General features: G+C 41.3%; 1 protein-coding gene across 1 annotated transcript; it reads right to left on the reverse strand.

The window, feature by feature from the left end:
- mpz (myelin protein zero) lies at nucleotides 1–20831 on the reverse strand. The gene is made up of 6 exons (XM_088014753.1): nucleotides 20321–20831; nucleotides 17137–17303; nucleotides 14086–14299; nucleotides 12848–12977; nucleotides 11660–11702; nucleotides 1–4239 (listed from the first exon to the last, which is right to left on the reverse strand). The coding sequence occupies exons 1-6, from the start codon at nucleotides 20616–20618 to the stop codon at nucleotides 4153–4155; spliced, it is 939 nt and encodes a 312-aa protein (XP_087870879.1). The 5' UTR covers nucleotides 20619–20831; the 3' UTR covers nucleotides 1–4152.
- Between the last annotated feature and the right edge of the window lie 2948 nt (nucleotides 20832–23779).

The raw sequence follows: 23779 nt of genomic DNA on the forward strand, positions 1-23779 counted from the left end.
GATATTTTCAGCTGGGTTTACTGCTCAACAGCTGTGCTTATGGCTTTTATTCTTGTGTTCTCTTTACAACATACAGAGTCAAAAAGATGTTAGCGTCCTTAAATTATTATGAGCACTGAAAAAAATCTAAGAAGCTCCAGTCGTTTCAAATCAAAATGTTAATCAGAGACTATAGCTAAAACAGTTTATATCGCATATAAATCATTTTATAAGGCATGTAAATATCATTCATGTTATGTCAGGCATCTGTGTGGCTTTGCTTTAAAACAAGAAAACATTCTAACAAATCCATTTGACTGGATAAAAAACAGCGACGAGTGAAAGAGGTGCATGTGTGGATTTCAACACCACCTATTCCTGTTATGAATTTTCAGGGAAAAGTTCAAGTCTGCACTATCTGTCCTGCATATCAAGCTCACAGATTACGATCCATCTTTGGCTCAGGGTTGGGATGGAGCACCTTTAAAAGAAAAGCTCTAGGGGGAAGAGCAGACTATCTGTAGTGATACATACAGATTTCTTTGGCAGGGCTTAACAGGCCAGATAAGTCTCTTCCTGCAAAGCTTTGCTTCCACAGCAAGCACCTTCCTCTGTGGTTTTTCTTCCCTCCCCAGCCGTGGAATGATGAATCTAAGGCTATCCTCTCTCACTCTCTGCACCACAACCTCAATTTTCTTCCATCTCCGAATAAAATTCACCCAAGAGACAGCCACACAGTACCTGCCATAACACACAAGGCCAGAAATATAACGGCATATTCTATAGAGCACTATTACATTTCTTCCCTGCTTTGGTAAACATGTTCTCCATGTGAGTACACATGTAAAAACTGTCCCAGAAAACATTATTTGCTTCACTTACTGCCATTGTTTGGAATTATAACAAATCTATTTTTTAAACACTCTGTAACACGAAACACATATACATAAAACACGGGCATTTGCGACCAGAAGAGAGCTTGCTTGAAGGATAAGTTTCTGTTTGACGTCTTGAGTGCAGGAGAGTCCCTCAGCCTGTAGGGGGCGCTGGAACGTGTTTGGCTTTCAAACCAGCAAAAAAGGAGGGAAAAACCGGGACAGGGGCAAAGAGGAGGTGGTTGGTGATCATTTAGTACCTTTGCCATTTTGTAGCTTTGCAGTTTGGGTCGTTTCGTACCAGATGGACCCAAAAGGACCCGTCTGGTAGAGGACGTTTCATACAGGCAAATTATCACAAGACGTTTCAGACCTACTTTGACAACTGATAATTTGAAGTAATTTACTGTCAGGGTGGGCATTTATTGTATTATTTGTCATTAATCGTGATCCATTTTTTATTATGATAATAATTTGGATTTATCACCTTGATAAATTCCAGTTAATGATGTTTGAAACTTTAAAATGGTTTGTTTTGTCGGGATAGTTGGCATTAATTTGTTTCCCCCCAAAGTTTATTCGCCGAAAGCCTGAATAAATATCAATAAATCTGAAAACATGATTATATGCTGTGACGAGTTGCAGTTTATTGACATTAATCTTTATGTGACTGGTGACCTAAAGAAGCATATTACAAGTAGGAATGTTTTTGAGGCATCATATGCTTGGGTTTGTATAATTGCTGTGTCACTCAAGTCACAGCCATATCTAAAAAGGGGTGTGTATTTATCTTAGCGTTAACGATACAATAAATACTGTAAAACAAATCAATAAATAGTTCTTATTGTCACTTTTGTTATAATTATATTACCACAAAAAATTGTGATAAAACTTCAAATCCATTTCGCCTACTCTGATTTTACTATAAGATTTTATGATTCCAATAAATAACATATAACAGCAAAATGTCAGTGAGAGTAATCTCAGTTCAATCAGGGTTCATAATCTGAGATATTTCAGAAAAGTCTGCAGTACATTGATATAAAGGTTGAAATATGAAGTCATCTGCAAATAATAAAATACCTTATATATAAAATTCAGTGTTTTGAATTAATGCTAAACCTTGAAATGGTTTGTTTACAGATACTAATGACAATAGGTACATAATCCAGGTGTTTAACTGAGACCCAGGCTTAGGGGAAAGTCTTGCCTCCGGCGTGTTTGAAGGGCAAAGCGGGAGGGCGTTTTTCGTCAATCACTGGCAAAGATGGAGGACGGCGTGAACGAAGCGCCTGCCTCTGAGTTTGGAAAAGAGAGTAACGAAGACGCAGAAGAGGAGGAAGGACGGATGAGAGTGAAGCATTGAGCTGTAGGCCTGCCAGTCAGATAAGGAGCGGCTTAAAGAGTAGATTGGATTGTGTATAGACCTTTTCAGTGGGGGAATAATGCGGCGCGGACTCAGTAGACAGCAGGACGGGGAAGAGATAAAGGGAAGCCAAAGACATTGAGGACAGAGACAGCGAAACTGGGGGAGATGATTCCCAAGATGGGGGCAGAGATGAAGTGGAGAAGGCGGAGGAGGCAGGGGGAGATGCGGTGAGAGATATCATGTTACCAGCACACACGAAAATAATTAGGAGAAACGTGCGAGTGGATTAACTGGACCTAAAATAACTCGGGAGTGCACCTCTTCCCGGTAAGACTCCTGAGAGCATCCATCCGCCGGCCGCTGGAGGCCGTGACGTCATTCCAGTTCGTCAGTCACTGGCCGCTGAGCCGGCCGCGGACATTCTCTCAGGCACAAACGGGAAGGGGGAAAAAAATCACCTCCACCTCCAAACCCCCCTTGTTGGTTGAAAAATGTGCAGCTGTTACTGTAAGCCTGTGCTGTCTTATAGAGGCCAGAAATAGCCCCCCTTCAGCCTGGGCAGGGACACAGCAACAACCTCCATTAGCTCAAATGTGAGAGGATTGAATCACCTCCGAGCTCCGGGGCTTGAACTTCTATCTGCGTCGGCTGAGAGCAGGAATCATATTTCTCTCTGGCTATCACGCTCTGTTTTTCCTCTATGTGAAGTCCAGTGTGACTTGGCAGCTCCGCTCGGTGGACGTGATTGAGTCGTAAACATTAAAGTGAAGGGGGAAGATTCCAAACACATGAGGGGTGGTCTGTCGAGTTATGTGCATAGCTAGGCCTTAAAGACTTTTACAGTTAGCCCAGTGATCGCAAACGCCGTCTTCGATGAGGCGTTGTAAAAATTATTTGACACTGTTGCACAGTGAAATACGGGGGGCTATTCTTACAGCCAATGCTGTCTTGAGAGAGTACAGATAATGGAAAAAAATGGGGGTTGCATCAGCCTGGGCAGAAAAAGAGGGAGCAGACTAGAGGAGTGGAGGCAGTCATGGAGAAGTCAGACCTTTATCTACAGGAGCAAGAAAAGAGGGGAAGGAAGAGAAAGAACAGGACAGAGTGGTTAGCATATAAATCATTTCTGTAATTTGAATTAACAAGAAAGTCCAGAAATTTATTGGAATAGGAGGAAGAAATGGGAAGGGACAGGGGTGGGTGGGAGAAAATCAGAAATCAGCGTAAGGAGAGAAAGCTGGAGTTTGACACATCGCTTCTGGAAAGAGAAGAAAAAAGAGAGCAAATTGGCTTGTCCCCGCAGCCAGGGATTTGTGATGCGTATCGGACGCACTCAGAGAAAAAGCTTTTTTCAGTGGATAGGATCACAATGAAAGGAACCAGAGAGGCAAAACCCAGGGAGCAGCCTTTTTAGATTTTGTTATCAAGCCCGGGCCGTCTCGGGGTCTCGCTTCAAATGGCATATCTTATGACCTAACAAAAGCAGTCAGGGAGCCGGGCCGGTGTTAGAGATTATCGTGACATCTGGGCCCACGTACAGTAGTAGCGTCTACATTCTGTGACAAGAGCAGATATGATTTAATATATTTATTCAGAGACTCAGGTGCTGTAGTGCTGGATGTAAAGTAGGTTTGTGGTTTAACTCTCTTGTTATTTGAAGGTGAACCGTTCGGAAAGGCGGGAGAGGAGGCCCGGCGGCGCCGACCTCCTGGTCCCTGCCTCACCACTGGAACCTTCCTCCCCGTTTTGCCGGGTCAGCTCCAGTTCAATGGTCATGAGCACCCGACCAGATCCCTCTCCGCCGCCGCCTCCCCCCACCCCCTCCGCCCCCTTGATGATGGTTTGCTGCTGCTTCTGTTTGGGTCGGACCTTCGCCGCCAGTACCTGGCGCAGGGGCTGGAGCAGCCCGCCCCAGGCCCGCCCCGTATCCTATTTCTTATCCTTGCGAGACTCCTGCTTCTTCTTTTCCGAGGCGGCCGCCTTCACCTTGGAGGGGTCAGCGGGAGGCGCGGGGCCCTGTGGGCGGAGGGGGAAGAGGGGGGAGGAAACAAGGGGAGGAGAGTCACTTCAGGAGGAAAGGAAGGCAGCAGGAAAGGACGTGAGAGAGGTGAGAAGATGAGAGATGGAGTTAAACTGGACGGGCGGAGCTGTGTGAAGAGAGGAGAAAAACACATTTAGAGAAGGGAGAGATATAGGTGGTCGAGGTGGGGGGTGGGGGAGACGCAGTCCTTTTAGGGGAGGGGGTAGCAAGTGAGAGGGGGCGGTGTCCAGAGCTGTAAGGGGGTGACAAAACAGGTAACCATGCGTTAGGATGGGACACAGTGGCAGGCAGACTCCATACACCTGTGACAACTGAGTGACATTTGATCAATAACACACAATCATCTCCCCCCACACACACAGCCAGAGTGGGTTTTCACAGCCAAGTCATCAAAAGGTTGACTTTGAATCTCAGAAATGTAGGGATTAAATCCAAGGAGATTTTTTAAAATGCGTTGGAGAGCAGCTGGATTCTTCCAATCGTGTTTCTGGCTGCAGACGATTGTTTCCAATCTAACATCTGAGCCCAAAACACCAATTTTAATAGACGTTAGGATGCATTGAAATTGGTTTATTTCAGAAAACTGCAATGGAAACACTTCCACAAGGACATGAGTACGATGGCTGATCTTACTGCTGGTGCAAACCAAGAAGAAGACGACAGGAAGTAGTTAGAGGATGATGGCGGGGCAAGTTTGTTGACTTTTTCATGTGAGATTTGAATCCATCTCCATTTTTAATTTAAACAATACTGGGGTTAGATCCCGATAAAGATCATGCAATCATGTTTACGTCTAGACCAATTTATTTCTAACCAATTAGCATCTTTCTTTTGGATTCCTGGTTTTAAAACAATCAGCATCAGTTATATTAGCATCAGTAATATCAAGAGAGTATGTTTTTATTTTTTTTTAAAAAGGGCAAAGAATAGAAGAGAAAGGATGTTTTCAATTTCCTAAAACAAGATTCATCTGATTGGCTGATTGAGAGATTCAACCAATTATCTGCCATGTTTTCACTTATCTTCTTTTCTTTAAATTGCTTGCACTTTGTCAAACGTCTTAGACATCCCAGATGGTTGAGTGTGTAAGACCATCTGCTTCCTCTGATTGGGGGAATAGAAATCTCCAGTGTGCAGGAACATGTTTACAAATGTCTGAATTTCCATTGCCTTTGGTCTTCTGTTGTTTATGGTGAATATTTCAATGTGTAATTTGGATTCAAAAGTCTGAGCGACTGTAGCAGACACTAGCGCTATGTTGCTGGACACGTTAACACTACATTTTAAAGTTAAAAGTTTATTTTGTATTCTTAAATTCAGAGTGAAGCAATTAAGACGCTGTTCTGTAAATAAATGATTAGCCAAGTACGTTTATTGGCATCCCTAGAAAGATGTGCAAAAATCCTTGCACATCCTGACAACTGTAGAAAAACAACTTTAATCAGTGGGTGAGAAACCCCATCTTCAAAATATATATATATTTCTAACAAAATAATGGAAGAATTATGGATACCCACAACAATTCCTGTAAAAATACATTTTACTGAATGTCATTTCTGACATTTTATACTGTAGAGTAATCAAAATTAGTGATGCCAATCAGGTTTTTTGTTTAGAATATTTGGAATTGTATATAAGAAAAAAGCGACTCATTCATATTTGCCCATAAGTGTTTAAAAAACGAGAAGCGTGCAAAGAAAAGTTGTAATTATTTTGACACCAAAAACAATGATGATGGTTAGGAAGCATAAAAAAAACCACAAAACCGTCAAGTCTCCATAACAAAACATGTTAACTGTTAGATTCCAGAAAAGTAAATGTGGAGTTCATTACACTCTTTTCATACACTGGATTTTATAATTTTAAGTTTTTTTTTACATCTTTACTTCAATAAATGCCACCAGTTCAAGTTAGAATCAAAGAAGAAATTTAGATTATTCTGAGTACGTCTGTTTACTATCATTGAACATTCCTGTTATTCTAAATCCAGATTTTGGTTTCACTTACGAAATGTTTACATGGAACATAAAAACTCCTGGTTATCCAGACATGACTAGAAATCCCAATATTAATTTATCTCAACTTCTCAGACACATATTTTAAGTTTTAATGTTCCAAAAGCATTTTTAATAACTGATTCCAGTTCTGAGAACCCAGGATATTACTGGACACTGTCGAATATAAACGGGTTTCTCATTCTTCAGTGGAAGTTAGCATAATTTACATCGTGATGATGATCACTTGAACACAATGACGGATACTTGATCTTAAGTCATCCATTATTTCTTTGTCTTTGCCTCACAAGAAACCAGATTTCACAAGTGGATTTGGTCGAGTTTTGATAAAGTTTATTTAGACCTGAAATCTCTTGTGTCATGTGCATGTTCACTTTAAACACTTTGCGAAAGCCACACTGCACAATTTTCTGTAAATGTAGCTGGAGAATGAATGAAAAATCCCCCAACGTAGAGACAAAACGGCCCTCAGAAAGCTGGGAGAACTTTTAATAAGGGTGGAGTACAGGATAGTGTGGCTCTTTGAAGGCCAAATAAGTATATAAATTAAGGATGCACAGATGCATATCAATGCATGCATTTTTAATGCATATATGCTGTAGAATGAAATATCAAGTGTTTTATATTCTATGTAAACACCATATCTGGAATTTGATTCAAACTTGGACAGGACTCCAACCAGCATTCTGACTGTCTCTTCATATTCAGATCAAAGTTGGAGGAAAAAAAAAGAAACTGCAGTATATTTGATCAGGGAACCATTTGCTTACTCAGCTTTGCATTGATTTCTGTTGTTCTTCCAAACCCATATTATCTTTAAATATTAATGGGACCTTTACTTTTGTAATACCACAATTCACTCCCACTCGCTCCGCAAATTGTCTGTGCAATATACGAGCGTTGTCTGAAACCATCTGCAGGAAAAGAAAATCTATAAAAGGAAGAGCCAGAAGGTGGAAAACTCAAACGCTGCGTCGCTTCAGCACAACAAATCCATCAGGAAGGACTGAACCAGGAGGAGATAAGGTCAGGGCTACACTTAACCTCACAATAGTTGTATCCCAGTGCATTAACCTGTCAGTTAACCTATTGAAAAGTATCACAAGTGTGCAATAATGCTCTAATGGAGCTTAATGAAACTTCACACGTGTGTAATAGTTTTACAGTGTTGTGCTTCTTTAGATGCTCTTCCACAGGTTGAACTGTGGGCCGCTCCATTGTTGTGTTTGCAGAGTAAACAGAGTGAATAGGAATGGATCTGAAGCTCAGAGACTGAAATAATTTGGCTCTAATACATCAGCTTAGTCAACGGTGGAAAGCCCACTTGAGGCTGTTTCCACCCACTGAAGCTTCAACTAATAATACCCCACTGATTGCATTACAGAATTTATCATTTTTAATTATCCGCCCTGCAAAGGCAGCACACGATTGAAGGCGCCTGCTGCAGCAGACACCCAGCTCAGCGGGGGAGCGGCGCAGGCCCAGCCGGTTTCATTATCTCCGATTATACTTACATTCTCTCATACATCACTGCATTGTTTACCATTATGCTTCCTGCAACAGGCTCCAGCATTTTGTTCTGCAGAGCTCCCATACCAACGACGGGCCTGCTTTGTAAAGACACACCCCAGGCTGCAGAATGCAGCACCACCTTGGTTACAGGGTGGGGGGGGGAGGCGGAGAGCGCACTTCAAAGGAAACGTAAGGTACAGTGGAGAAATACGGAGAGGACGGCGGCATGGGAGGGAAAGTGGCTGCATCCCCTGCTGCATGCTAAAGAGAGAGGAGGTGACAGGTGAGGAGGGAGATTGAGAGGTAGATGAGGAGTGAGAGGTAGTGATTTCCTGTCCGGCAGGAAAGTGGATCAGAACCCCGAGGACCTGAAGGAGGGAGGAAGGGAGAGAACTGGAGAGGGAGGAGGATCGAGAAGGAAATTGAAGAGGAATCAACAGAGTGATGGGGGGGAATTAGCTTACAGATAGACGGATGCTTCCCATGGTCAGCAAGGAAGCCAAAGGAAAGGAAGACAGGAGGAGTGGATGAAAGGAATCTGAATGAGAGAAAGAGAGCGCTGGTGGGAGTGAACTGAAGAGGTAGGCAATAGGGAGACGGAGAGAGAAGAATGGGTGTGTTATATATGAGCGTGTGTGCGTGTGTGTGTGTGTGTGTGTGTGTGTGTGTGTGTGCGTGTGTGTGTGTGTGTGAGCTCAGATCGATACCAAGTGCACTCAATTATCATTCCAGAACAGTGTGTGTGCTTATTGTAGGGAACTTTTCCCTGAGTGGGGCTGCAGGAGTACAGTCTTCTTCCACAACACCCTCTAATGGGGGGAGCGTGACGGCACACCCCACCCAGCTCCACAATCCCGTTTCCACTTCCTCACACAGCGTCTGGGTTTGTAGCGCAAGCAGCGCAAACCGATAAAGCTGCAGTATGCAACTTTTATTAAAAATATATATTTTTTTTAGATATTTGATGAAACTGTCACAATGTCGTGATAATCTATGAAAAAAATGTAGCTCTCAGTGCTAACTAGAAACAACCAATCGGAACCAGGAGGCGGGTCTTAGCGCTGTCAATCACAATCTCCTGTGGCTCATCTTCCCCTTTACTCTCTGCTATGCTGCAGTTAGCACAGCCTGTTGTCATGGTTACCATGACCACTGTTGACGGCGGACCAACGATTTTCCTGGAAAGGCAAGTTGTTTCTCTGCCATTAGCACATTTAACAGCAAGTATGTGACACTGATTGACAGCGCTAAGACCCTCCTCCTGGTTCTGGCTGGTTGGTTTTGGTCGGGATCGGTGCATTTTTCAGACAGCAATAGCAGCTCTGAGACGAGGTGGACGAGATTGATCCTTTCATAGATTATCTGTCTCATAGCAAACTGTCACAACATGGTGAAAGTTTTAACAAACCTAGAAAAATATATTCTTTACACAAGTTACATACTGCAGCTTTAAACAAAGACAGTAAGGTTGATAAAATAATAATAATAAAGAAACTTGAGTGTCAGCAGCGCCTCCTAATCAGGACTATCTGATCAAACAGTCGTTTATAAGCGGGCCATAAAATCCCAACGGTCCGACTGCGTGTGGCGTAGCAACAAAAACCAAATCATCTCAGAGGAGGAGGGGTGGAGGGGAAATAAATAAACTGAAATATAAAGCAGAGCGAGCTCAGATAGAATATCTGCTTTTGCTCTGTGTTTGTCATCTGAGCACAGGCTTGCAGGAGAGTAACTGTAAATGACAGCGTTGTCAAATATCCCAGTGTCCTCTTGGCGGCGAGTTATTTATTCATATATGCACTGTCACACGCTGCAGGCACTTGAGAGCAACTCAAGAAAAACCTGACAATCACACGACAGTAGAAAGGAGAGCGGAAGACAGGGGGGAGAAAGAGGGGCTCCGCAGAGATGAGGGAACTTGTTTAAGGCAGGATGGAGAGCTGTGGGCCCTCAACATTCCTGCTATATGGCTGCAAAGAGACGCAAGCGTGTAGCAGCTTTTTACTATTAAGACATGATCTTCAAAGCAAATATTAAGTGTTCATCATGTGTCTGGCTTTATACTGACTACTGATTATCACTATGTTCAAGAAACTACGTTTAAAAAAAAACAGGAGAACATTATTCCTGTAAGTTTAGTTTGCCAGTAATTAACTGGAACTACTCTTGAAATATGTTATGAACTGAATTATTTGCAAAAACAGACAGAAACATGCTAACATTAGCTTAGCATGTCAAAAAGCTGCTCCACTTTAAGAATGACAACAATAATCAGTTTGTTCATGGTTTGTTTGGCTGTTTTATTCTAAAAAAAGACTGAATTTACTTCTTCAAAAACAAACTTCCCAGTGTGCTGTTCGTCACATCACATGTAGCACGAGGCAGGGAATTCCTGCTACAGGTCAGAGCCATTGACCTGCAACTTTTAAATGCATTCCTGTTTCTGAATCAAATGAACAGATCATTATCAGAACTCCATGACAAGCTGAAATCATTTTTATAAAGTTTCAGGCTTGTACTCTGTTTGAATTCCCATACCTATCAGAAAAATGTATTTAAAAAAATCCCTATACCAAACCTAACTTTCCCAGAACACACTTAAATAAGTTCCTCATTTTACTTGTAGCAATAATATTTTAGATTACTTTAATTTCCTGATTAGTAATGTCATTCAGTCTCTCTGAGGAAAGCTATTAGTGCTATCTAAAAAGAGTAATTAGAGATAGGTGTGTGGTTTGATTATATGTTACAATGTGTTGCCATACTCCCGCCTCGATCTACCTGCGGCTAAATGACAAAGCTGTCACAGCAGCACCTCTGATTTCCCGACTCGGGTATCTGCGCGCGTCTCCATTTTCAAAGCTGAGTTTTAATTGACAAAAATGCCTTGAACTCAAATCCCTTGACGTACTTTTCTCCCCCCCCCTCATTATCAGCACGCTGCTTCCAGTCGATTACAATACTCCCACGCAACCCTGCAGCCCACCACATCACCGCAGAGTAATCAAACACAACTTGCCCTGGTGGCTTGTTTTCACAAAAGCATACAAGCCACAAAAAAAAAAAAAAAATGTCTGATTAATCCACCTCTTGAGGCGATCGAACTCCCACAAGGGAGAGAAGGGGACAAAAAAAAACATGGCTGTTACGTAGCAGCTGCGTAAAAACACTGATAACAGCCTGGACCATAATAGGCCCAGTGATTTTTTTATTTGACTCCCAGTGAGCGAAATCAGCAGCTCCTGTCTGTCTCCCCACTGCGAGCAAATCACAGCTCTATTCAGTCCGCAGCGCCGGCATTAGTCCTCGTAACCCAGACTGGGTCATTTCACAGCCGCTGCTTTGATTCTTTGGCCCAGGGCTGTTTGGGACCCCCCGCCCCCACCCGGAGGGAAATGAAGGAAAGGGCGAGGGCCACAGGATAGAAAGGCGGGTTGAACGCTGAGGCAGCAAGAGGATTTTACCAGCTGAATGCGGTTATTAGAGCTGGAGGGGGCGCAGGGTTTGAATGGCACGTTATTTTGTTGTTGTAACGTTGCTGTGCTGAGGATGAGGCCAAACTGGAGATGCCTGGACTGCCATTAGGGAGAATGCGATTATAACAGAGTGCTGCTATGCACCGTCATGTCGGCTGCGCCGCCATGCAGAGGAGATGAATATTCCCTTTGACAACACGCTTCCTCATCCCAAATTCTCTCAACAATCGCCGAATGCTGTTGTAATCTCTCCAAATCGTCATGTGATGATGACAGCGAGCCAATCTGTTGCGTTTGTCGTTGCAGACGGGATGCATGTGTGGGAGCGGAGGGAGGAGGGGAGGAGGATACCGAAGGAGAGGGAGGAGGAAGAGGAAGAGGAGGAAACTTGCCTGTCTCTGCTGTGATCCCTCTTTCTTTTTCTTGCCATGTTTGCTGGAGGGGACAAAAGAAAGACAATGTCAGGATGTCGAATCTATCTCTCCCTCCAGTGGTCACAGGGCAGCACTGCCTGCCAGCTATCATAAAGAGACCATCATCTTAATCTACTGGCCTGTCTCAGACACAGCCCCCAGGTGCCAGATGTGTTACGATGGGAAGGGAATTTGCAACCCGATGGATCCATCATCGTCATGATCTTGTGGATTATCCACTCAGAAAATGTCGCCTCACAACTTTTAATCCTCCTACTTTGGACCTATGCTTGCTGTTTTGCAGATTAAATCTAATTGAAAGCTTATCAACTTCCAGTTTCAAAGCTTCAAAAAAACAAAACAAAGCAAAAAAATACAAGGTAAGGTTGAATCCCATTTTCTAAGGTTATCCGGATTCCTGCCACTTGTAGAAAACAAACAAAAGTTTGTTAAGGAAGAATAGAAATATGGTACTAAAGGTACCACAGCTAAAAGCAGAAATACTTGAATTTATGAAAAGGTTTTTTTTTTATTTAGATAATGCATCCCTAGACTGATAGCCAAAGATCTTATAAAGTGTATAGTTGTACATGCAATGCAGTAGACTTTAAGCTTCTGCATGCATGTCTAAACATAAGAAAATGACAGGAATTGTGTGTAATATCGAGCCCTTGAAGCGAAGTGTGATGGGGTGTTAAGATAAAAATGTTAAGACCTGCCTGAGGCACTAAATTAGTTAAATCATCTTTGTACATTGTAGATTTATTTTCACCAATGTCAGAATACATCTAGAGAGTCATTACACTGTTTTTTTCTTGTTGCAAAAGATTTCAACCAGCGATGTTCAGCTATTTAGTCAATTTCTTGCCTATTTGGAATCAAACATAACTAAATTAATTACTATGCATCAAACAGTTCATCTGATTTAAATGCAAATGCAGATATTACACATTTGTTTTAAAATGCGCCCCTGAATAAACAACGTTTTTAAGTCCTTATCTGGTCCAAAGAAACATCTTAGACTACATAGCCCCAGTATGCCAGGCACAGGGGGAAATGGGATTCAGCCTTGCTCAAAGGGCCTTGGCCAGACATGTGTCGGTGCCAGGAATGGGCTCCGGCCTCTGCTCCCGCCCCCTGCAGAGACTCCACAGGCTGGGCACTAACCTGACGCTAAGGCTGAAGACGCGACGCGCCACCAGGAACCTCATTAGGTAGTAGATGACCACAATCAGCACCAGCAGGCCCAGCACCACACCGATGATGGCCCCCGTGATCACACCCGCTTGGATGGGCACTAAGACGGGAGGAGAGGAGGCAGAAGACGGGATAGAAGGACAGAGAGAACCAGATCAATACAGATAATATGTGAATAATCAGAGGGAGATATGGATTGGAAATGAAGGAGTTAGGATGAAAAGGAGGAGGAACAAAGTAACATATTACATTAGAACAGAGGAGGAAGAAAAGCTGACTAAAAGATGAAAACATTTAAATTCAGCGAAGGTAAAAGAAAAAGGGATAGAAGGAGAGAGAGAATATGGTGAAGATGGGAAAAATTGGAGAAAGTGAGAATGAGACTGACAGCAGCCTAAAATAAAGATTGAGATAAAATTGTAATCGATTTCATTTAATGGTGCGACAACTTCTCTGATAAATATTCACTTGCTTTCACTGAGATCAATTTCAAAGTTTGGGACGATTACACAGATCTAAACATATTTGCTTTCCAAAAGGGCAAAAGTTACTGGGAGATATAAGACGAAATAAGCTCTTCAAAAGTTTCCACAGAGGACTTGATTCCTTTCACAACTCTGTTTTGTTACAACCACAAACTTCAACATATTCAATTATGATTTTATGTGATAGGCCACGAGTTAACCCTAAAGGCCCGGGGGCCAAATCTGGCCCGCCACAGCTTCTTATGTGGCCCTCTAAACTGCAGAGGGACACAGTGAGCCTTCAAGATGATACTGGATTTTTTAAATATGATTTTATCAAAGCAGTTTTTATTTGCAAACTCCCAAATTACATCAGTAAGTCACTCCAGTTTTTCGCAATTCTATAAATATATAAATTCCTGCAAATAAAAAAAAAATACTTAACTAATGCAGAGACATCAGTTTATTAATATTTTTATAGTTTGTTAATGGGTTTTATCAATACATTTTGAAACCGTCCCTTTAAGAAGATTCATGATCTTGATGTGATCCAAAATGAAAATGACCTTTATACGACAAAGTTTAAGGATTTAGCTCTGAACTTTATCTGTACCATCTTCATAAACATCATTCGATCTAACATGTCCCTTAGGAACAGATAAGAGTTTGTGGTTGTGATGTGATGAAATGTGAAAAGAGATCAATTTGCAGGGCACTGTGCTGGGATCAGAGCAGCTAACTCACAGGTCTCAAAGACCAGCAGCCGGACGCTGGAGGGGCGCCCCACGATGTCAGGGGGGTTCTTGGCGTCGCAGGTGAAGGTGCCGTTGTCGCTGAAATCCAAGTTTTTGATCAGGATGGAGCCGTCACGACGCTTCGGGTTCCCCACGAACTCCACCCTGTCCTTGAACGCGCCTTTGTTGTCAGTGTAGGCCTCACCACCGGCGTAGTGGGCGATCTGGGGACGACAGAGGAGGAAACACTGACCAATGGCACTCAAGAGTACCTGATGGATCTGGATCTCTTGAGTGGAAGTAATCAGGAATCATTCTATGCTGCTTTGATTGAGTTTGCAGTTTGTTTATTTTTTTTTTAATACATTTAAAAGCTCCAGATTTAAACCTTCAGATAATGGATATTCAGGCCTGCTGCAAAAGCTTAACAAGGTCAGCATGCATTAAAATGTGAGATTAACTATTTATAATTTAAAGTTTTATCAAAATACAGCACTTAAAAATGTACACCTCACCCAAAAACATGATGCATTTTCATCAAAAGGTGTAGCTTTTGAGTGATTTAAAATTATTTTATTTTTTATGTTAATTGTAATTCATAAGTGGAAAATCATAAAGGCTTTCAAAGATCCATCTATGTGTAGAAATCTACATATTGTGTTTCGCATACTGATAACGTTCCTGAAATAAATGGACTTTTCAATAATATTCTAATTTATTAAATGGGTAGGCATGGTAAGGGAGCCATTGGTATTAGGAAATATCCAGGATTTAACCATAGATATAATATTGAGATTTATTATGTTTATAAACACTTAAGCCTCACCCCCCCCCCCCCCCACACACACACACACGTTAGAGTGTGTGCATGTGAATTAAAGAAATTCCTGTAATGACCAAAATTTTAACACAGAGAGTGCAACCCTTCCTCCACCTGTTGATGTGCACTGCTAGCGAGCTGGCTGAAAAAAGGACATAAGTTTCAGTCAGTGAACATCACTGGCAGTAGAAAATATTCACTCTTATTAAGATAAATCTATTAAAACTACAGCTGACAATCAGAGTTTATTTAGCAGGCGACTGTAACCTTTACTCAAGAAGCTAAGCAATTAAATGTTGCTATCTGCTAATAGCAGCTTGTTTTATTTATGTTACTCTATTAAAAGAGGAACAGCATAAAGGAACAATTATCTTGTGAAAACAACCTCAAACATTCAGTTTATTTGCTGAAATCTAGCAAAATCAAAAATATCTTAAAGATCTGTTGTAGCTTAGAACATTGTTTCGTTACTGCGAATACAGTGGACTGTTGGTTGGTTATGAACCACAGCCACCTACAACTTTTTAATATCTGCGAATACTTGAGACCCTTCTAAAAACATTCAAGACTGCCTGTTTGTAATAGTTCGTACATCAAATATACCTTAATAAGAATTAATACATACTGGAATCATGTTAGCCCCATTAGCAGAAGCTAACAGCTACGATCTTTCTTATTTCTGCTCTTCGGGGTTCAGCCAATCGGCAGCGGCAAGGAAAATAATGGCGCTCCTGGATTGGCTGATTTACAAATGCCAGCCAATAGCGTGTCGAGTAGCATTGTGCCGAGGTGTTAGAACTTCTAACGCTGTATTGTCTTTCAAATATTTTACATATACTTTATGGAAAAATGTATGGTGGATTTTCTGCAGTTAATTTAGAATCACACCTCCCATTAAACTGCGAATAGGTGGTTCACTGTAATCAATATTACACTCTTCTTAAGAGTAGTGGGATTGATGATTGCTTTTTAGTTTTAAATAAACAAATAATTGGAATACAGAACACATTTCTGTTTAAATTTTTGTGTAGATGTCTAATAGTTTTGTTTGGTTTAACTTTTTTCGCACATGCTCATTTCAACAAAACTTAAAGAAAATCTCTGGCTGAAAAACCAAAAACAGAACTGTTTATTGGGAACTTGGTTTTCCTTTCCATTTTAGTTCCCAATATTTGTAGAATCATTCCTGGACTTAAGGTCAATCTAATGTTAAACTTCCGGGCTATTGTGATTGACATCAATGTCTCTAAAAATCAATTACCACTCTTTGAAAAGACAAACACAGCATGGAAAAAGAAAGATTGGGAAACAGGTAATCTTTCAAGGTGGGGAAAGAAATGAGTGACTGAAGATAGGATGGTAAATAAAATGAAAACTCAGTTTCAAAGTGTAGACTGCAGGAGGGACAGATGAAGGCGAAGGAGGAGAAGGGAGGACGTAATGAGAGAGGACAGAGGGACAAAGACTGCAGGGCTGGAGAGGAGGAGATTAGGGGAGGTGGACAGAGGGAGGCATGGTCAGGATGGGGAGATAGAGAGATTAGAGAGATAGAGCGATAACAGCAGGGAGAGTGAAATTAAACTACAGCAGGCTGCTGCAGGAGACACAAAAAGTTTCTTCAATGCATGTTGGAGAAAATCAAACTCTCAGCTCTCTGTTTTTATTTTAAAATCCTTGAAGAAAGAGCCCTTCAGAAAAGCTCGACATTTTTTGCTCCTCTTTGTGCCTGGCAGAGGCACACAAAACAAAACAGAGCTTTGACAGAAAATGCAATCATTGTTTGCAAGTCTAGATGCCTGTTAATGGTTCTCATTGTGACCAAAATTTGGCCTCAAGTGGTGAGTAGGAAACACACAAGGCTCTTATTTAAGCAGAAAAGAGAAAATGGGAGCACAGGCTCTTTTAGCGGCTCTCTATAAGAGGTGTTTTCAGCCCAGTAAATGCTCTGTTATTTCGCAAATTGTTGCCATCTTTTGTTTGTCTGCCGTTGGCTCGTGGACATGTAGTGCACAGTGATTTATCGGAGCTTCTTTGCTGAAACAGCTGCAGCCATAAACAGCTCTGATGAGGATGGAGAGAGCAACTCGCACATCAATGTTTCAAGAAGTTTAAAGAGTTTCTGTTGAGAGAGTTCTGAGCATGATTTTTCTTCTTTTTTTAAACTCCTACAAGCACACCTGTGCAGCAGCAGCTGTGGGTTTTGTGCAACATCATGTGTGTAAACGTAAATGTTTGCATTACAGAGACGCTGTCCCGCGAGCCGTCTGGTCTGTATCTCCAGGTGAAGGAAACATCCTCGGAAACAAAGCGCCAGGAGAAGAAGGAGCAGGACAGCCTGACGTCTGAGCCCACCAGGGCGTGGCGCTCCCAGCTGGTGTAAACAGTAATGGCCTGGGATGCCTGGGGTGCTGCAAGACACAAAGAAGATGCAAAAATGTATTCTTTCTTATCAAATCAAAAGGGAATCTATTATTTAAAAAATCTTATTTTACACACTTTTATACTTCCATTTGGGTTTCTGAAAACTACTCAAGTGCTTTAGAAAACACAAATCCATTTTTGACAATTAGCTCATGTTTTTTGGTGTGTGTAAAATTAGATTCAATGGACACCTCGTTACCTAGCAACCCAAATGGAACTCAAGTGCGATTCATCAGCTGGTTTTACCGCTGTTTGTGCTGCACAATGGCTGCTGAAAAAGACAAGTGTCAAACTGATGGCTTACTATTTAGAAACCACTTGCTGCATTCTTGCTGGGTGTGCAGGACACTCTACTTCTGCTTATCAAATATGTATGGTTGTATATTTGCATATCTGTTTGCAGCCATTGTCACATGTGAGTCTAAGCTTTGAGTTGGGGGCGTGGCCAGCAGCAGCTTATTCGGATTTAAAGTGACAAGACGCCCTAAAACCGTTTGTTCTGAAATAAATTCAAACCAGGCAGAACTGACCAGATTAAAATCTCATTATCAAAGAATGATTTTGTGCAAAAAATTGTAAATAAGATGTTATGCATAGGTCATAGACACATCCTAACTTGTTGAAGGAAGCATAATATGTCACCTTTAAGACAAATTAAAAAAAAATCTGTTTTACCAGAGATGTCTACGCAAACAGAAAATTGGGGTTTTTTTTGGCTGTTTTTGGTTAATTTGACCAATTACATAGAACTACATTCATTAGAAGGATCTTAAATCGATATTGTGATTCATAAATAATTAAATATGCACTCAGATTGACAAACTGTACTTTTAGTGGTGCCTCCATTGATTCACACAAGTAACTGCTGAAATAAGGTTCGAGTTTCTAAAAGTCAAAGGCGACTATAATTTTCCCCATTAATTTGGGTAATGTTGGCTTAACTGTCTGTACTGCTTATGCTTGAATAACATTTAATAATCAATGCTAGTTTGGTTTTAGCTGAAAAAATAAAAAAAGCAAATACTGAATTTCCTAGACAAACACTTCACTCAGCATCTCAAACAACTTGCAAAACTTCCAGCCAAGTGTGCCGTTCAACAGCGTTGACGTCTACATGTGGATGATCCTCTGCAGGTCACAGCATCCTCACAGCCGCAGTATATAAGCTCTGAAGTCACACAGAGCGTTCTGCCTGTTTCAACACCCACAGAGTAAAGTTCACAGCTTTCGCTGCGAGCGTCCTCCAGCGAGATAAAAAAGCCCCCGCACTGCTTGTCAATGAAATCAGACTTGACATTTTTAATTAAAATTCTGACAAAAAACATATATGTCTACAAATAGCTGACAGGAAGGAGTCGGGTGGGGAGGAGGGTTGTATTTGACAGCCAAACCGCAGTTTAAAAGTCATAATATTAGTACACCGTTGCTTTTCAAACCAGGAGACACCTGCTATGGCGAAGTAACACAGGTGGATGATGCTAGCTAATTTACTGCACTGTAGTGCATGTAAAAATGATCAGATAGGCATGTTTATTAGCATGGTACCTTTCACAACACCAGCTAGATTAAAGGGCTTTTAGGAAACAGATGTAAAGAAAAATATATTAAAATAAAGATTGAAAATATACTTTCAGAAAAAGGTATCACGTCAAAGAAACAGTAAAATGCAAAAAAAATAAAATAAAATAAAAAATACAACAAATGAAGACAACTCAAAATGAATTCATGTAATTTGACATTTATAGGAAAGCTGCAGGAAACAGCAATGTTTTCAGTCTTCATATGAAGGAGCCAACAGTTTTTTTTTTGCATTAAAATTTTTCTATAGCATAGAAACTAAAGACTGCTTCCATTTGTTAAGTTTGGTACTTGGAGCACTAAGTGAAGAGGTCTTTAATAACCTGAGGGGTCTAGATGGATTATTTTTGCAGAAGCAACTCTGAGATGTATATTATATATATATATATATATATATATATATATATATAAAAGCCAGTGCAGAGATGTAAGGACGGGTGGTATACATCCCATTTCCTTAGTGTTGATCATCAACATAATCTTCTGAAAATGTAAACTTTCACCAGCTTTTCTGCTTTAACAGGAAACCTTTTGTCCTGGTCGTGTATTTAAGCTGGCAGATAGTTGATATATTGATAGACTAATTAAGGATGGTAAAATTTAGCTCAGAGCCCAAAACAAACAACATTCTTTCATTCTCTTTCATTTTTAGAAAGAAAAGTTAAAAACTAAAGTGTTTGTCTTTAATCTTGCATTTTTGGACCAAGAACAATAACTTCTGGAGTTTTTTTCTGCATTAAGATAATAATGCATCTTCTTCATAATTCACTAATTGGATGACTAAAGAACAGTGGTCATGTGGTGACACTGAATAATTAGGTTTAGTGCCTTTAACATATGGTAGTATTACTTTTTCAAACTCTCTACAACCTAAGATAGCAAGATTACGTAGATATTTAATAAAAAAAAGTGGGCTGAGAGTGGAGCCTAGTGGAACGCCATTTGCTATTCTTGTGCATTTCCCTCAGATTTGTGACTTTCAAATGAGACAAAGTATGGAATAAGGCTATCAAGGAAAATTTGGACCAGTTGAGCTCAGTACTTAGCCAGTCCCACCCACTATTACATTCTAGCAATCAGTTTGCTATGATTAACTCTGTGGAGATTTTAGTGAACAGCAGTTCAAATCAATGCACCACAGTTCCAGAAAGCAACTGGAATGCCTCAGTTAAGTACTAATTCAGTGCAAAGACAGGTTTAATTCAATGCTAAGGCATTTATTCTCCCCTTATTTCCATCAGGTTCATTAGTTTTCAAGTAAGCAATCAAGAGAAAAGCTTCTCCCATTTAACCTTTGACCTCGCATCAATTGGAAAATAATTTCAACACCTTCGCTTTTAACAGGTGAAATTCAGGGCAGGCCTTTTAGTCAACTCATCAAAATGAAATTAGAAAAAATGAAAAGATTTTGTTTTTCTTTTATTACCTATTCCCAGGAGGACCACTGACGCCAGCGCCAAAACTCTCAGCATGGTTTTCTGGCTTCTGTTGGAGCTCCCCCCAAAACAACGGATGGACGCTGCGAACCTGACAGGACTCTGCCGAGGAAGAGTCCCAACTCCACCGGGAGCGTGAGTGGAAGGAGGAGAAGGGAAAAACCAGAAAAAAAGGAGAGTGGATGAAGGGAAGCAGGACGCCAGGAGAGACAGGACAACAACAGAAACCCCACTGTCCCCTGGTTTATACCCAACCACACCCCTCATCCCAGGCCCGGCCCGGCCCATTCCTCCTCCCTTCCATCCTCCGTCGCTCTGCGTTTTCCTCCCTGGAACAAATTAACACACATTATCCGTTGAAGTGGGAGAAAAAAAGGCACCTGCGCCGTACAGTGGCTGAATTAATTGTGTGAACAATGGGCGACTTGGGGCGAATTTGCAAACTCTGAGCAGCGTTTCAGCATGATGGATGCAACATGTTAAATTAAACCCTCGTCATCCTGTGATTGAGTGCTGATTAACACTTGGAGTGTAGGTGAGAGGGAAGCATGGCCATCTGCAGTCGATCTGGGTTGCTCATGATTAAACGTCACTAAGGGAATAATGGGAAGTTTGGTTTCTGTTTACTGGGAGGATGAAGGAGATCCTCCGACGGGGTCAGTCTAGTGCTCTCTCCTCCATCTCCATGTCTCACCCCTGTTTCTCCTCTGCGTGCACTTTCACCGGGTCTGAGGCCAGCCGGCCAAACAAAGCCGCGACTCTTAGCTTGCTGTCCTCCCTCTCTTCAGATTCTCGTCCTTCGCTGGCGTCTAGCACTCGGAGACAATGGGGCCTGAGGGGGACAGGGGCTGACTCGTGTTTGCCTGTCTGTCAATGGCGCTTTCTTCATCCAGTTTTCTCTTTCTCTTCAGCCTCCTCCTGCTCAGACAAAGCTGCTTATTCAGATTGCAGTGCCCACTCCCCACTTTTCCAGTAATGCAGACAGAGAAGGAGAGCCCTGCTATATATAGAGGGGTTGATATGAGGACAGGATACAAAGATGGGAGAGAAATTTCAGTTTACATTTTTATTTATTAAAGTGATCGGATGTGGACTCAGCCAGGTTTTACTTGGGATAATTGGTGGGTTGCCACTTTGATTCCTGCTCTGTCTGCCTCTATCAAGACACTTCACCAGCCTTGCCTGCTGGTGTTGGACAGAGGGCCTGGAGCCCCAGGGCAGCTGTGGCTACTATGGCATATTAGGGCCATAGTAGATAGAAAAACCGACTAAATTTGCCAGAAGAAACTCTGAAATTTTGAATTTAATTTTAAAAAATTTCTAGAAAATTATGGGAATTTCTTAGTTTGAAAAGTCAAAAATTTCTGTTTTTTTCTAGAAAATGTCTAATATTAATTGAAAGATTTTTGAGTTTTTTGGTGGAAATTTACTCCATTTTTTCCACCTAAACTTAATACACCATTTGAAAGGCTGTGAATGTGTGCATGAATAGGTGAATGTATGTAGTGCTTTGATAAAGCACAATACAAGTTCATATCCTTTACCACTTTACCTGCAGTGAGCCATTAGTTTTGTCTCTGGAGCGAACATGTTAACAATCCCACGGTGGAAAGACCCCATCAGTGACCGTTGAGGCTTAGAAGTCGACGCCTGTCAACCTGGGAGGGACTTTATGGCCATTTTCCAAATAAACTGAGTCCATTTCTCTACAGAAAGAAAAATTATTCGCAGGTGGAAAACATTTAAGTCAGCTGCCAATCTTCTTAGTCATTGACATTGCCGCAAATTCCCCTCAAGGTCAGAACATAAATGTTCAGAGAAATTGTAAAAGCCCCAAGAGTTTCCACTCCGACTCCACGGCACTCCGACAGAATGTAAATGTTAAAGTTTGTCTTATAAGAAAAATAGAAAAAGAATAGTTGCAGGGTTTTAGGAGAAGGCCACCTCTTTATAAAGATACAAAGCCACCATAACATATAACTGGCTTGAAAAGTTGCATCTGAATAAACCAACAATGTGTCAAACACAGTGGAGGAGGGGTGATGATCTGGGATGTTCATCTGTCTGCACTTTCTTCTTTTTCATTATTTATTAGCATGGAGACAAGTGTAATGTAATTACAAGCAAATTGTGAACACTATAACATTTATAGCCTCAGCTATTTTGCAAGCCACATCTCCAGATGGCTTTTCACAACAGAAAACAGTTTAAAAGACAGTAAAGCAGCACAGAAAGATAAAACATTTATGATGTACATTTTACAATTACCTTAAAATGGACCACAATGAAACAGGTTCCATCATAAAACCATCGTCATGATTCTGACTGTAAAACAAGACGCCTCTACTTTAAAAACACGCTCCCTCATGTTTGGGGTCTTGTTTTGAATGTCTGAATTTTTTTATTGGATTTCCATCTTTTGGTCTATTTTGGTCTTAATCTGAAGATTTCACGATAAGGAATCAGTTTTGAAGTCTTGAGTAAAAATGTAAAACTCAGAATACGGGAACCAAACCGAGTCAGACAGGAAATAAAGGAATATTAACAAAAAGAAGAGTTGGGAAAAGAGAATCAGTACGGAAAACTACAACATCAGCAGTTTTCTGTATGTTTTCTTCATTTTTGCATAATAATACCCAACTGTTTTAGGATTATGTATATTATAGGTTGAAAAAAGAAGCTGTTAACAGATTATTTTTAAAATTTTCCTCGCATGTAAAAATGAAGCAATTAAAATATTACACTTCTGCATGTCTTCTTTTATTATACATCAAAACAGTGTTTTCTCTTAGCTGCTAGCATGACTACAGAAAACCTGCAAAAATCGTCCTTTAAAGCAGGAAGTGATTCAGAAATCCATGATCCGAGTGAGAGGAGGGGATTTAAATAAAGATGTCCACTCCATCCCCTTCAGCTCATTTTATTCAAGTTCAACATTCAGAACTAAAACTCAATGATCTCTTAGGATATAAGCCCTTAGCCAAGACAGCGGCACATCCTTAAGCAACAAGTCGGTGTAAAACCGAGGCATGCTTTAATTTATTTATTTTTGCCACTTGTGACAAATCCTAACCACTCGTTCATCTTAACACCTCAAACGGCCTGCTGATGGGATCAGACGAACAAAACGGACCATCTGCCAAGTTGTTGGCGCCGTTGACAGTCAAAGCTTTGGCTTGAATGTCTAAATCGCAACGTCCTTAACAGTTGTGGCAGGCTCTGCCTTGGGGCTCCCGCAGGAACAGGGGATTCTTTATGAGTCTGGCAGGTGCAGAAAGTGGCTGGGACCCAAACTCGTCAGCAGCCGAATGATGGCGGCGGAGGCTGGGCTTGGCAGGGAGGAACTGTATCACATATAGAAGGAAGGGCCCCCCATTCCTCTATCTGGCAGTGATATAGCACACTAATGTAAGGGAGCGAGAGCGGGAGCTTATCTGCTGCTAAATAAT

Source organism: Poecilia mexicana, unplaced genomic scaffold (genome assembly GCF_051168715.1).
Source record: "Poecilia mexicana isolate PSO_F unplaced genomic scaffold, ASM5116871v1 scaffold_17, whole genome shotgun sequence".
Taxonomy (NCBI): Eukaryota; Metazoa; Chordata; class Actinopteri; order Cyprinodontiformes; family Poeciliidae; genus Poecilia; species Poecilia mexicana.

Coding starts and splice junctions, on each gene's coding strand:
- mpz (XM_088014753.1), bottom strand. CDS start 20,618: ATGGGCCGGGCCGGGCCTGGGATGAGGGGTGTGGTTGGGTATAAACCA. Junction 17,304..20,320: donor AGTGGTCCTCCTGGGAATAG/GTAATAAAAGAA, acceptor TGTGTCTTGCAG/CACCCCAGGCATCCCAGGCC. Junction 11,703..12,847: donor GTCTTCAGCCTTAGCGTCAG/GTTAGTGCCCAG, acceptor TGTCCCCTCCAG/CAAACATGGCAAGAAAAAGA.